Source organism: Cnephaeus nilssonii, assembly GCF_951640355.1.
Source record: "Cnephaeus nilssonii genome assembly, chromosome: 3".
Lineage (NCBI taxonomy): Eukaryota > Metazoa > Chordata > Mammalia > Chiroptera > Vespertilionidae > Cnephaeus > Cnephaeus nilssonii.
In genome coordinates, this window is record NC_137074.1 from 26,789,407 (window position 1) to 26,805,331 (window position 15,925).

At 36.3% G+C, this 15,925-nt stretch overlaps 1 protein-coding gene across 1 annotated transcript in view; it reads right to left on the minus strand.

The window, feature by feature from the left end:
• The window catches only part of SI (sucrase-isomaltase), a gene marked incomplete at both ends in the record, with an annotated part of 86,371 nt that overhangs the window by 38,492 nt on the left and 31,954 nt on the right, over positions 1 to 15,925 (minus strand). Inside the window, 8 exons of the mRNA XM_079767238.1 lie at positions 1,602 to 1,757; positions 3,714 to 3,884; positions 5,032 to 5,081; positions 8,176 to 8,264; positions 9,842 to 9,966; positions 10,878 to 10,934; positions 12,465 to 12,549; positions 13,386 to 13,540. Coding sequence (XP_079623364.1) covers positions 1,602 to 1,757; positions 3,714 to 3,884; positions 5,032 to 5,081; positions 8,176 to 8,264; positions 9,842 to 9,966; positions 10,878 to 10,934; positions 12,465 to 12,549; positions 13,386 to 13,540 — 888 coding nt within the window. The remainder of the gene's footprint in view (positions 1 to 1,601; positions 1,758 to 3,713; positions 3,885 to 5,031; positions 5,082 to 8,175; positions 8,265 to 9,841; positions 9,967 to 10,877; positions 10,935 to 12,464; positions 12,550 to 13,385; positions 13,541 to 15,925) is intronic.

Here is a 15,925-nt window from a genome sequence, read left to right on the forward strand (position 1 = left end):
TGGAAGGTGGGGGGGGGTCCCTCAGCCCAGCCTGCCCCCTCTCAGTCTGGGAGCCCTCAGGAGCGGGAGGCAACCTGGTGATCAGAGGAAGACGATGCCCCCATCACACCTCTGCTGCTGCCACTGCCGGCAGTGCAAGCTTCGGCCGGCCCTGGTTACCTAAGCCTCAGGCGGCCCTGAGGAGCCACCATCGGAGGCTTACCTGCGCCTCAGGCCGGCCCTGGGTGGCTGGGGGACAGAGGGGTCTGGGGACTCCAGAGGCAGGCTTGTGGAGCGGGGGCTGAGGGGACTGGGCACCACCATCTTGTGGCTGTGGGTGCCGCCATCTTTGAGGGCATGGCAGCAATTAGCATATTCCCTCCTTATTGGCTATGGGCACTGCCATCTTTGTGAGGGTGTGATGGTCAATTAGCATATTCCGTCTTTATTAGGTAGGATTATACTTTTGGGAGAAGAAATGTGCCCATCTACATTTTCAATTCTCTTTTGAGCAAGATGTATATGACCTTCCAAACCTCCTTAAAAGAAAATAGTATAAGGTGATTAATTAGGATGCCCTTTGCACTTATACTTTCTGGACTTGGAATGCATATATAATGGTGGAAGCTATAACATAAGATTGATGATGAAAAACAAATGAGAAATATAGGACACTGATGACATTGAGAGTTCAACATATTAGGCTTTGGATTCTTATTTGTAAAAAAAATCCTATTTTGTTTAACAAAATCAGATTTAGCTCTCTAATACTCTCAGCTTCAAGCAATCCTTAACTGATAGGAATACTACAATACTTATTTCAACTGCATTAAACTGAATGTCAATAGAATCAGAACTATGATTGACTTCAGAAAATGGCAGAATCTATATATGTCTCTCTCATAGATAGCTTTATTTCTTCCTAATACAAATTCCTCTTTATCATTGTATAAGTGTTCTTATTTATCTTTCTTACTGTTAGTTCATCAGCATTGCTAAGTTTTCAGTCAGTATGAAAACAATCTTCCTGCATAATTTACGTAAATAGTATAAAAACCTATAGAGTTAGCATTCAACAAATCATTTTTTAAAACTTGGTTTATCTATATAATATCTAATTAATTAAAATTAATTAATTAAATATGTCTTTGACTAGGTTTTATTTTATTTTTAAGACTCAGCCCTGTTCCTCTTCACACATGAACATCATTTCTAAGATTTTTAAATCTAAGGTTTCAGTGATATCAGAGCAATAGGACCCTTGAGAGTTTGTGTGATCTGATGCCAGCATTAAGTACAAATGTGAAATTGGGTGAAGACAAAGATAATTTTGAGATGCAGCCAGCAGATACACCACAATTTTATTAAATGTAGTTACGTTATCCAAAGTGCCTGAAAAATAACTTACACTTTCATTCAGTCTGGCATTTACTAAGTGAGGTCTGGAAAATTAATTAAGATAAAGAAAAATTTTCTATCAGAATTCCTAATTTTAAATCCCAAATGCTTATTCAGATGAATTTAGTCTCTATGCTACAGAATTAAAATTATAATATGTAAAGATTACAGTTAAATGCTTATGTGAAAACCATACCATGGATCAAAATTAAAATTCTTATTACCGGTTGCCATAAACAGCCACGCTCTTCGCAGCTTTCCTTGGTTGCAGGTTCTGCATCTGGATAACAATTAAACCTTTCATTTTCTGAGAAATTTTGATTCCACTGAACGGTAAAGTTTTTTCCAAGGTTAAACTTGAGATTGTAAATTAGGAGAATCTTTGGAGACAAAGAAAACATTAAAGATTATTTCTGACCATTGGATAATTTAAATGTATTTAACATTTATAAAATGCAGCAACCACAACAATTCTTCAAATCAAGTCATAAGTGTTTTAATATAATACTTAAAGAATGGAATAGAATGACACTGAAATGGCTGATGCCTCAAAACAGGAAAACTATGAGAATTATAGATATGCAGGTAAAGTATTATCTTTAAATCAGACATAAGTTCAATTCTCAGTTCTTTCATTTAGTGCTCATGAGTCTTGGGAAAAATTGTCTACCATCAACTTTTTCACATTTTTAAATGTCAATAATGACCCCTACTATAAGAGGGTGCTATATAGAATGAATATGTAAACTTTAAAGCACCTAGAATAATGCCTGGGACATACGAGGTATGAAATACATGTTAGGTCCCTCAAGGAAGAAAAAGGTAAGAACAAATTGAGCACTTTCGTTGATACGGAGGCTCCTAGAGTCAGAGGAGGAAAATAATTATTCATACTTATTTCTTTAATTTTGTCCTTAATTTTATTCATTGTTGAAATATTTGAGGAACAAGTTAGAGGAGTGTTAATATGGCATTATGCATAAAAACAAAAATATATTAGAGAAAGAGAGAGAAAGAGAGAGGGAGGGAGGGAGGGAGGGAGGAAGGGAGGAAGAGAGAGAGAGTATATATGTATATTCTATCCACAATTATTGATATTATTGGGAAATTGCAAAGTTACATTTGGTTATTGTTTATATAAGTTGGGAATAACATGGACATAATTTGTCCCAGAGTTTCATCTACATAGCTTAGTTTTTTATGCCAGTGTATTTTCATAAATCTACATTCAGGAATATTTTTTTATGACAATCAGAATTAGGGAACTATGTCTACTAGTATCTGTTCAAATCATTACATAAACATAAAAATAGACATATGTAAGTTGAAATTGCAAAAACCAAATAAAATATTTTTGTATTATGTGTTCTTTATAATCTTTGTTAGAGTCATAAAGTTCGCAAATAAACTTGTACTATTTAATTTCCATTGATTTATTCCTGTTGTCCTAGGAATAGATAAATTATACTATATTTACTAAATAAAAATAATTAGCCAATACATATTTTTATAGAAGTCCCTAAGTGAAAAACTCTGGGCCAGGAGACTTAAGAGTTAGACAAAAATACTCTGAAAATATTGTGTATCTAAAATAATTTATAATTTATTTAGGTGGATATTACTGATAATTCAGCATTATACTGTATAAGTGGTAGAAAAGTAAATACCACTAAAAATCACTTCTGTGTTTTAAATTATTATTTTGAATATTTAACTACATAAATTTATTACCCAAAGCAACATTATGATTCAAATATCTCATGTTATAAATGAGGAGGCTGAGATAATTAAAGATTAATTTGATATGATTAAATGCACATATTTTCCTCTTTAGTACACCTGTTCAAAAAAGCAAAAAGTACAATATGGATCTTGTACTAGAAGGGCTGTAAACAAAAAATGTGAAGAAACATATACAAAGTATATTGAGGACAATGAAAGTTCATGAAAGAAGAAGCCGAGAGAATAATTAAAGATGTGGCTTAAATCACACCTGAGAGTCTTAAAGGAGAAGCTAAAATATTTACACTATTGTATGCAATAGATGTACCTTAGAGTTCAGAGTAGGAAGATGGTATAAGAAAATACTAGGAAGGTACAGATAAGTACTACTAAAGACAAAATTAAACAGGGAGAAGTAGCAAGGAGGTGCCTTAATATTGATATCTAAATATAAACTGGAATGACCTAAAATGGAATATTGGCAGCACAAGGAGAAGAAAATAAAAGAAAAGAAAGATATGTCATGAAGAAAAATAAACACAAAAGCCTGAGTGGTTATGCAATGTTAAATATGAATACATGACAAGGAAAACATTTTAAAAGATGATATTTACCTTGTTGGAAGCATCGTAAGTGTAATTGTAGTGAGTCTGCATTGGTTGATTGTTTTCTTTCACTGTAACTTCTGTAACATCGTCTGTGAGCCCCAGGATTTTAATAGTCTCAAATGCTAAAGCAGTTCCTTCTTGGTATGATGAGTGTGTGCAGTTGATATCTAACTTGTTCTGCAAAAAATATGTAATATTCTATACTAAACAGAAAGTCTTTGGATACATAATGAAATAACAATGCAATTGTGAAATAGAAAGAAAACCAATCATCCATCCTTCCATTTCCACCAGCTCTCCATGTCCAAGTAGCATATACCATATAAATACAGTATACCCATTAGTAACTCTTCAATTTTTTGTAAACATGCCATAACATTTATAATCAAAGATTAAAACCAATATATATCCTTTCTACTCCAGCCCTAATGTTGAAGAATAACTTAGTTTGGGGTAAAAAATCCTACCTAATAATAGACAAATATGCAAATTGACCGCACCTTTGCTATGCCCAAGCCACACCCACCAGCCAAGCCACGCCCGCCAACCAATCAGGATGAGTATGCAAATTACCCCAACAAAGATGGTGGCTAATTTGCATATCAAGACAGCGTAGAAAGAAGGCAAGAGCTGCAGAAGGGAGCAAAGCTGTGGAGAAGCAAGCAAGCCGGGGGGAGGAGAAGGGAGGAGTGGAGGCGGGGCGGGGGGAGAAGGGAAGAGCAGAGGCGGGGCCAGGGGAGAAGGAAGAAGTTCGGGTGGGCTGGCGGAGAAGGGAGAAAAGCAGGGGGGCTGGCAGAGAAGGCGAGGTGGGGGACAAGGGAGGAGAGCAGGTAGGGCGGGGTAGAGTGCAGCAGGAAACCCTATTGCAGGATTTTTCCTGCAACGGGAACGCTAGTAATATATAAAGAAACCCAATACCTACAAGAAACATTGTTATTAATTATCAAAATGTAACCTTTTCCATACAGTTTTTTTTCATCCTCACCTTAAATCCATGGCAACTATTGCTATGACTGATATATCAAAATATATTGAGGTAAGTTGAGATTATTTTTCTAGAGCATGTTTCTTAAATCAGACATAATAGTTTAAAAAGTATTAAAATGTCTGTGCATCAATTCATCATCATTAAGTTACCTATTACATTTAAATATTTTAAAATATAAGCTAACAGTTTATTTATAATTTAACTTAATAATTTATTTCATTTCTTTCTATTACAATCAGGATGTATATGTAAACATATTTCAAAAAACCCATAATAAAGGCATAACCCAGACTTTAACGAGGTATATATTTAACTGTGTCCAAGGAGAATGCTTACATTGGAAACAGAAAACACGTACAAAATGTAGGTGCCGTTTTCTATGGTATCTGAAATGGAAAAAAAATAAGTTATTAGATCACATTGTAAGGTTAAAATTTCTGCTCTATTTTTACACTTATACAACATGAATTTTGACCCTGGATGGTGTGTTCAGTGGTTAGAGCATCAGCTCATGACTCAAAAGGTCACAGGTTTGATTCCCAGACAAGGTCATGTATCTGGGTTGCAGGTTCAATCCCAATCAGGCTGTGAGCAGGAGGCAACCAATCGATGTCTCTCTCTCTCACCCTCCCTCTGTCCTACTCTCTAAAAATCAGTGGGTGAGGATTAATAAAACAAAAAAAAGAACTTTGAAAAAAATACTATTTAGTAATAAAGCAAATTAAACAAATTTTCCATTTAAATTAAGGTTTTTATTTACCTCTAAATGAAGTAATCTCGGTAGTATAGTTTCCAGTAAATAAAAATAATGAATGCATATTTGTTTAGTTCAGTTTTTTAAAGACTGCTAAAATGTTTATGGAAATTCAGAGAAAACAAAACTTATAATAAAAAATAAATTTTTATCAACATTTTTCTTTAACAGAGAAACTTAAAATTATAACCAACATTTTTTCAAAGAAACAGATTGAAAATATAAAAGGGATCCTAGGATTTATACAATTCTCTCAATAACATTAATTTACTTATAATTTTAATCCTAGGAAATAAAATTAGAATCAGAACCTGAATTTAAGGTCATTTTGTTGTTTATATGTTTACTTACAAATTAATTTTTCATAAAACTGTGATTTTATCTTTTGAAAGCACATGATTATATAGATATCATCTCTAGTTGACTGATTCAGTCATACCTTCATATTTTTATTCATCTTCTTATGTAAAGATAGATTAGCAATATCAAGTTTTACAAGTAGAAAAAGAAATATATTTAGGATATTTATATCATTAAAAAAAATAATCTTAAAATCAAGTTCCACATGCTAACAGCAGAGGTATTATCTCAACAACATTTTTTATTGATGTTTACAAATAATTTAGTTTGCTGGAGTCCACTTTTATGCCATTTTTATGTAGTAAATGCTTGGCACCTATTCTCATGGGCCAGCTCACTCTAGTGATCTTAGGCTCTAAGGTATTTGAGAAATATTAAGAAGGCTAGTGTGCTGGAGTAGAATGATACATGCAGGGCCACAGGGGATATCGAGAGAGAGAGAGAGAGAGAGAGAGAGAGAGAGAGAGAGAGAGAGCACACAACAGTACAGGTAATAGCGAGTGCTTTAAGTCTTGGTAAATACTGTAGTGCCTAACTGAGTGAAACAGAAAAGTATTATATATATGGTCTTGAGCAGAGATGGGATGATTTGAATCATCTTCTGAAAGAATGCCTCTACCTGCTGGATTGTAAATAGAATGTAAAAGGGTTTATTTAACAAAATCTATCTATAAATACAAAAGCCTAAGTGACAATTATGACCAAATAACTCAATGACCAGTCGATCAGTCGCTATGATGCACATTGACCATCAGGGGGCAGACGCTCAATGCAGTAGCTGCCCTCTGGTGTTCAGTGCACTCCCACAGCCAACCTCCCACAGCCGGCCAACCTACCATAGTCTACCCCCCCACCTGCCAGCCGGCCAACCTCCTGCAGTCTCTTCCCCCAGCCAGCCGGCCCCAATTGACCTCTCCCTCCTCGGCCAGGTGCCATTGGCCCAATCTGGCCTGGCCGGTCAACCTCCCGTGATCCCTCCCCCCCCTCTGAGACTGAACAAGATGGCCTTGATTGCCAGCCAGGACGAGGGACCCCACCCGTGCACAAATTCATGCACCGGGCCTCCAGTAGACCTATAAACCACTTAAATAGCTAATGTAATAATAAAGTAAATGGTAGTGATGACAGACATGGCCTGATGAGGGCACCCAGGTAAGGTAGAACCAAGAAAAATTCCCAGGTTGAAGAGAGGAATCAATTTTAGGGTTTTCAGCCTTTTGTGAAATTAACATCAACTGACAAGGGGAAGACTGTATGTAGAGCAGATATATTGTTGTATTAGTTATTGTGGTAATCCATGTTTCCACAGATAAAACTTAATAAAATAGGATTTTTCATAGATTTCATATTTTCAAATTATAAGAGAGCACACCAATAAGACTACTTCTTGGAGTTAATTTAGAAATATTTGGATGTTTAAAGGCACAGGATAGTCTTTAATACACAGAGAAGTAGTGCCCTATAAAATAGGAACTAAACTATTTTGTATACACATATATTAAAAACATACCTCAGAGCCCTCTACTAAGAGAAATGGGATACAAATACTTCACAAAATTATGAAGGTAACTGTAATAGACAAATTATAGCCAAACAAATATATTTACTATTGGCATAATTAGATACTATAAAGAATTGGTTCTTTATTCTCATGGTTTATTGAATTCCCAAGTTTGGGCTCATGAAATAAAATTAAAGACACAATTGAAATAAATTGTGAACCATTTATATAGTAACATTCTTATAAAATAATTTAACACATTTAAATATATTTCTCTTTGTTTTTACAGTAATTAAATTTTATTTTTAATCACTAGAACCATGTAACACAGTTGAAAATCTGATGTGATTTGTACATGTGGATTTAACTAGTTTAGTTAAGAAGAATAATCTAATAAACTCTCTATACTTGTCAAAGACATTTATAATGATCCAATAGACAAAACTAAATATTGCAATTAAAATATAATTTAAATAACAATGTTAAATTTTATTAAGTAACATAGACCCTAAAAGATATTAAAAACAGGAATTAAAAATTAAAACAAGTGACAGTTTTGAAGTGAATGCAACTTTATATTAATAAAGTCAAATATTTCCATCATCAGAATGGACATCTAAAAGCATTTCTCCTTGCCTGGCTGGCATGGTTCAGTGATTGAGCATTGACCTATGAACTAGGAGGTCATGGTTCAATTCCTGGTCAGGACACATGCCCAAGTTGTGGGCTGGATCCCTAGTGGGGAGCATGCATGTGGCAGCCTATCAAGGATTCTCTCTCATCATTGATGTTTCTATTTCTTTCTCACTCCCTTCTTCTCTGAAATCAGTAATAAAAAAAGAAGCATATCCCCTTTGAGACTTACCTTTAGTTTCTCCATCATCCCAGAAAAAGTCTCCTTTTGCTCTGTTATCTTCATCTAATGCAACTATAAGTCCTAGAGGGTTCTTCCGGCTGTTAAGTTTGTAAGCATATATGATTAAAAATAAATGTATAATATTAAAAGTTCCTCTAAATAAGTCCATTTCAAACTAAAGGATGTTTTATGAATTCCACATCCGTATGAGAAGATATTAATAAAATTCATGTCTATGCTCATTAATAATTTTTAATGATGAAATAATTTGTGAGATTATAAAATAAATTAAAGGAATGAATATAATAAATACAGAATTTCTTGGAAGCTAAGACACCAACAATTCAGAAATAGTATATTTCAATTAAAATGAGAAATAATTAAATATATCTTATGAATGCTCAATACATCATATATTTGTCACATTTCAATTAACCCCAAATTGCAATGTATCAAGGCTACATCTTATATACAAAGTAATGAAAAACCTAACATTTGTAAGCACTTAATGAGATCTCTAATAATCTTAGAAAGGAAGCTAATTCTAGTATAAGAAATGGGGCATGGGATCACTAAAATTTTTCTGTTGTATATCATTTTAGGTTTTTAACCTAAAATAATACCCCTGAAGCTATATGGTATAGGCAACTGCTCTATACAGACTATATTCCTTCCAGCAGGCACTCACCAAAGTGTATGTTTCTCTTGTTTAATACAGCTTTAAAGTAGAAGCCATTGTTTTGAGAACAGGCATGAAACAGTTACAGTATTAAAGTAAACAATTCTAGAATGCCAATATAATGAAATTACTAGCACATTCCTTCACTCATTAGTTTGTTCCTTTAACAAATGTTTAGAGAAAATTAGGGGCCAGAGACTATTATTTGTCTGGGTACTAAAGTAGTCAAAAGTCAAGTCCTTGCCTTCATGGAATTGTAGTCTAGAAGAGTAAACACACTACATACACAAAGACATAAGTAATATAATTCCAGATATTCTTAATGTTATGAAAAGAAACCTCAGGGTAAGGAATAGTGAGTGACTATGCATTGGGGGTTGCAGAATATGAGGAAATATGTGAATTCAATATGACGCCTTCTGTGCCCTCATACCCAGAACAAATGCTGCAAGATGAAGCACCTGAATTTTCAAGTTTCTTCTTTTTTTTTTCTAAATATTTCTGGGTTTGATTCTTACTGAACAATTTAGTTTCTATCTTGTTCTTTATCTAAACAGAACTATGCACCTCATTTATCAACTTAAAAGTAAAACACTATAGCAGAATAAAATGTATTGTGACATTTAGGTATTGAAAATCCAGATATTTAAAAAATGATACTTTTGTCAAGTATAGAATTTACTTTAATATTTCATATTTTATATGAATCAGTAATTAACTTTCTTTATAGGATTAATTATACATATTCTATAAAGAATGTCAATACATTTTTGCACAGAAAATAAATTTCCAATATATTTAGGTCTAATTTTTAAATTAATAAATTTGTATTAATATACATAATTTAATTCTTCTTTTTATAACATGATGGTTAATTTCCTCCATATGTCGAACTTCTTCTGGTGGATAACTAAACATTAATCTTAGATTCTTAAAATTTATGAAATATTGAAAGAAATTATATTTTAGATTTTAGTTTATAATTCTTCATGTTACCTTGCCACTGTAGTCACAGCAGGTTGCTGAATGGGGATAATATAACCTCCTCTAAGATGTAATCCTATTTTGTCTCCTGGAAGATACATATTAATACGCTGTTTCCTCCATGGTCTTTTTGCACCCTAATATTTGGAAGTTAAGAAGATTTTTTGTTAGTAGTATAACTTCACACCCCATTTTACAAGCATCAAAATTTATATGTAGAGATAATTTTTAGTATGATGATTAATGTCATCCAAGTAAATATTGTTTTCTAACTTTTAAAGAAAACATTTTTTTTCAGTTTACTAAGCAAAGTAGGGGGAAATTAGTTCATTTTTCTAAAAAAAAACAAACAAAAACAACAACAACCAAAAAATATAGAAAAATCTATTTCTCTGCTACAATAATTAACAATAATCTTAAGCAGCCCTATTTTATTCTTTGTTTTATAGTTAACTATGTTTCTAAAAATGGTTTTTTAAAATCAGTGTTTCTATAAAAACAAAAGATCTATTTAACAAATATAAATGATATGCAAAATAATGCCTTTAAAAAAAACCACTTTTCAAAATGTCTTGTTTAATTAAATAAATAGAATGTGTGTATGAATGCTGCTGTTACCTTTTTGGGGTTTAAATAAAAATCTTTCCCAAATATTTAAGTGTAGTATATAAAAACAAATGTTTAAGATTAGGTCAATACTCATTTTTCTGGCAATGAGATAAATATACAAAATAGAAACAGTATTAAAATGTCACCACTCCTTTCTAAAATTACTCCAGACCTTTTATTTTCACAATTTGAAAATAATATAACTCTTTATATAAAAAATATAACTTCATATTAACCATGTGCAACAAAACATATACTTGTTCACTTACAATGAAATGCACAAATCTTACACATTATTTAAATTTGAAATTATTCATTTTCTATAATAATAACAGAAATACTGCAAATAGATATGGTACATGTTTGGACTTAAGTTTCCATGTAAAGATGTTTCACAATATAATACCTGTGAGTCTATTATGATATTAAGTTTACTTACAGTTTCATAATCATACCAAGTAGCATCAGGGATGTATGCACTCACTATCTCTGCTCCCTATAATAAAGCAAGATAATTTTTATATATGTGTGTATCATATCTGATATGTATGTAGTTTGCAAGTTTATTTACAACTTAGTAAAATTTAAATATCTATGTCTACTTAAATGAGAGTTCATTATTATTAGTACTAGAAGCCTGATGCACTAAATTCGTGCAAGGAGCCAAGCCCTTGCAGCCATGTCTGCTGCCTTGGCCCTTGCAGCCCCGGCTTCATCCAGAAGGATATCTGGAAGGTCGTTTGGCTGTCTGGTCTAATTAGCATATTAAACTTTTATTATTATAGACTAGTAGCCCGTTTGCACGAAGATTCGTGCAATAGACCTTCATTCACCTGGCTGCCTGCACCAGTTTTCTGCCGGCACCAGGGACCCAGGCCTTGGCTGTGGCCACCGCCTTCTGCCTTTTTCAGGGTCGGGGCTTGGCCCAGGGCGGTGGCCTTGGGCTCGGCGGCACCCAACATCCTTGCTAAGGATCGCAGGAGCCGACCCCCAGTGGTTTCCTGTGATCGGTGCAGGCTCCCCGCTGGTGCCCAAGGCCCTGAAAGCCTCGGCCCCTGGGACCCCCGGGAGCGGCGGGAGGGGCAGGATGGGCCCGGCCATGCCCCCCCAGGTGTCCGATCGACACCTGGGACCCCCGGGAGAGGCGGGAGGGGCCCGGCCACGCCCCCCAAGTGGCTGATCGACCCCCGGAATCCCCGGGAGGGGCGGGAGGGGCCGGGCCACGCCCCCCTGGGTGGCCGATCGAACCCCAGACCCCCGGGAGGGGCGGGAGGGGCCCGGCCACGCCCCCCGGGTGGCCTATCGCCCCAGGCATCCCCGGGAGCGGCGGCATGGGCCCGGCCACGCCCCTCTGGGGTGCCGATCGCCCCAGGCACCCCGGGGAGCGGCGGCATGGGTCCGGCCACGCCCCCCAGGGGTGCTGATCGCCCCAGGCACCCCCAGGAGTGGCGGCATGGGCCCGGCCACACCCCCCGGGTGCCGATCGCCCCAGGCACCCCCGGGAGCTGCGGCATGGGTCCGGCCACGCCCCCCCGGGGTGCCGATGGGCCCGGCCACGCCCCTCAGGGGTGCTGATCGCCCCAGGCACCCCGGGGAGCTGCGGCATGGGCCCGGCCACTGGGCACCGCCATCTTGATCTTCTCAACGGCGGATATGCCACCCGGAGTCCTGCCCCCAGCCTCCTGCCGGCCCAATCGTGGGCATAGCGGAGGTGCGGTCAATTTGCATGTTTCTCTATTATAAGGTAAGATAAGATCTGATTTTGAGTCTATAAATAAAGCTTTCTTTTTCTGAAGTATGCAATTTTCTTCTTCCCAGTTACACATTATGTATTTTAAAGGCATAAATCTAGTTAATATTTTATAATTTTTCAAAATGTCTTCCACATTTTAGAATTTAATTTAACATTTATTAGGTTGAAACACTCTTTTGAGTATTGTTTATTATGAAGATGTTTTGTAATTTAGTGTAGATTTGGTTATAAAACATCCCTTTAAGCAATAAATTTATTAATTTCAAAACCTACCTGTTTCAAGACTGGGGTAATAAGTAATGAGGGGCCCCATAGGAACTGAGTGTCCTCAATCCAGCTATTTGTATCCTGATAAAACCTAAGAACAATGACAATGTTTATAATATAATGATAAAACATGAGTTTATCCAAATTTCTTATTTGGTTTACCTTTACAGTTTTTCTATGGGAATGATTATTAGCTTAATTTTATTTGCTTCATATGTCATTTTGAATCGATATTTCTTATATGTTTATGGTTCAACTGATGCTCGAGAGATAAGAAAGGAAGGGAGAGAGGAAAGAAAGGTGGTGGAAGAAAATAGTGTATCTGGAATTCAAAAAAAGTCTATCATATATTCTAAGATTTTTTATCTGTAATAACTATTCTGTTTAATTCATTTTCTCATATAAGATGGGTTCATAAAGTACCAGAAATCTTTTCTATTCTACATTTTGCCCTTTAAATTTTTTTCATTATTAACTTCCATTTTGACTTGGATTTGAAAGGATCTTTAGTCATTTCTTGAGGAAAGGTCTTGCCTTAGTGAAGATATACAAAGATAAGTACAATTCATTGGTGTTGCTGTTCCCCCCCCCCTCCCATATTACATTTGTTCTATATTTAGGTGATTTTCACAATGTATAAATGATATGTTTTCAATAATCCTATATTTAATCTTGCTTACTGAAATAATTTCCCTAATTCATTCTCTATACTTTCTCTACATTTTCTAAATTATATTCAAGACTCAGATTTCTCCATTAATCTTGTCCAAAACATCGTTCTATCATTCTACAGTTCATCAAATCATTTATATGAATGTAAAAATAAGGAGTAGAAATCTATTTGACATCCCGATCTATCTCCATTAATTTCTTAATATATGTGCAAGTATAATTTGAAAGATAAAAGTTCTTGAACATTGTACTCACTCATGAAGAAATGGCCTTGCTACTGTTTCTCCAAATGTATGGGCTTTATAAAAAAGAGTGTAGAGGAAAGGTAATAAAGTGTAACGAATATTCAAATAGTGCCTTGATGAATTAACCAAAAGAGAATTTTGTCCAAAAAATGCTGGATCTTGATGCTATGGGATAAAAAGAGAAACTGAAATAAGAAATCTAAAATATGAATAAAATTAATTTAGAAGTATTTAATCTATTTTAGAAAAGAAAATTGTATACATTTCAGCTTGTTCATAAAAAGATAAAATTACTCTTATTTCATCATCAAAGTATATGAACATTTCTAGTTTTTATTTGGATAATTTTTAATTAAACTTAATTTTAAAGTAGATTTTCTCATTTAAATACACAAAAAGAAGACAAAAATACATTTTAAGAAGGAATTTTTCCACTGATATTATTTGTGGTAGATTGATTTATTGGATCACATTTTCATGCTTTGTTGTATCCAAACCTTTGCTATGTACCATTGTAGACCATCCCATAAAGGTGGAGTACACCCTTCCCCACTGTTGGCTTCATTCTCAGCTATGTGACATACTCTGGCCCATGTGACACATTCAAGTGAGGGTTTAAAATGTACTTCCCTGAGGACTTGCTGCCTTGAGCTTGACCATCACCTTCGAATACTAAGTCTAGGTAGTCTGATGTCCCAGGGATTCAAGAAACCGAGCTACCTGGCCATTTGCAAACTTGCAACTTGGAGGAGAGCCTCTCCGCAGAGTGTAAGCTAGGTCAGCTGATGCTCAGCCAAGGTACAATGATGTGATCAAACCTGCTTATATCTCCTGCTTTATGGGTAACAGAGTTAACTAAGGTTACCAGCTATTGCCTCCCTGGATTTGGCATCATGTTTCTTACCCTGAAACCATATTTTCCTTTGGCTGCTCCCAGCTAATCAATTAGAATGGTGAGAATACTATTCAGGCCCATTTTTGGGAGATACATGATTCTTCTAATGCTCAACTCTCCCTTGAGGATGTGACATGGGACTGACTGAAACGCTTTTAAATTAGGAACCCTACAACCCAACATGACTTTCCCTATCAAACCCCCTGTTTGGCTTCATCTCACCAGGTTCAGGCCTAATTGTGATCTGAAGGCTCTCTCCACTTTCCCCTGCTCCCTTCCCTTTATCCTACACTAGTATCTCACCAATAAATCTCTATGGTGTCTAATTCTGCTGTGGCATCTGCTTTGTGGAGGGCCTAGAAAAACAGTGTGTAATGTAATTCATATCAGGATCTCCCGTGAACACACATTTCTTGAAAGCACAATTTCGATAGACTAGAAAGCGACTTCTCTCCAATGTGTGCCTTTTACTTCTGTTCTATTATGCCTCCTTCCAGGTTAAATTCTGAATTGTTGTACACCTTCTCAAACAGAACTAAGGCACTATATGTAATCAGTGTGTGAACTGTAAATACGTTTTTAACCACCACACACTTAACTAACTTAGTGATTTACCCTAATTACCCCATTCCCTCTGAAAAGTATGTCCATGGGAGCCCACAGCATGAAATCTCAGAATTGGTAGAATAGCTCAGTATGTCCTGTACTTATGCTCCCACCAGCTCAGATACATGTTTTTTAAAGCATTAGTTTTATTTATCCCAATATGTCATTCCAGTTTTGTTTATTATAGAAAGACTCTGGACTCAAACTGCTTTGTAAGTGGCTTTAATTTTGTGTGTGTTTCTTAAGTGAAACAAAAACAGGAAATCCTTAATAGTATACTAGAGGCCCGATGGAAGAAATTTATGCAAGAGTAGGCCTTCCTACCCCCAGCTGCCGGCACCAACTTCCCTCTGGCATCCGGGACCCAGGCTTCCCTTACCGCCCTGGCTTCGTCCAGAAGGATGTCTGGTCTAATTAGCATATTATGCATTTATTACTATAGACTAGAGGCCCGGTGCATGAAAATTCATGCACTGGAGGGGGGGTCCCTCAGCCCGGTCCTCCCCCTCTCACAGTCTGGGAGCCCTCAGAGGCAGGAGGTGACCCAGATACCAGGGGAAGGTGACACCCCATCACACCTCTGCTGCTGCCACTGTCGGCAGCGCAAGCCTCGGGTGGCCCTGGACGGCTGAGCAGCTGCCATCCAAGACTTGCCTGTACCTCAAGCTGGCCCTGGACAGCTGGGGGGCTGAGGGGTCTGGGGGACTCTGGAAGCAGGCGCCCCAGCAGAGCTGAGAGGACTGGGTGCCACCATCTTGTGGCTGTGGGTGCCACCATCTTTGAGGGTGGGACAGTCAATTAGCATATTCCCTCTTTATTGGCTGTGGGTGCTGCCATCTTTGTGATGGCATGAGGGTCAATTAGCATATTACATCTTTATTAGATAGGATTATACATTTTATGAAAGAAAAATTACATGGAACTTGTTAGAATCCAAGAACCCAGACTGAAAAATCTTTGGCTTTAATTTAAACATTTGTGATTTAACACACTTATATATGCTTTAGGTTTAAATAGAATATTTATGTAGTGACTACATTATGTTTCAT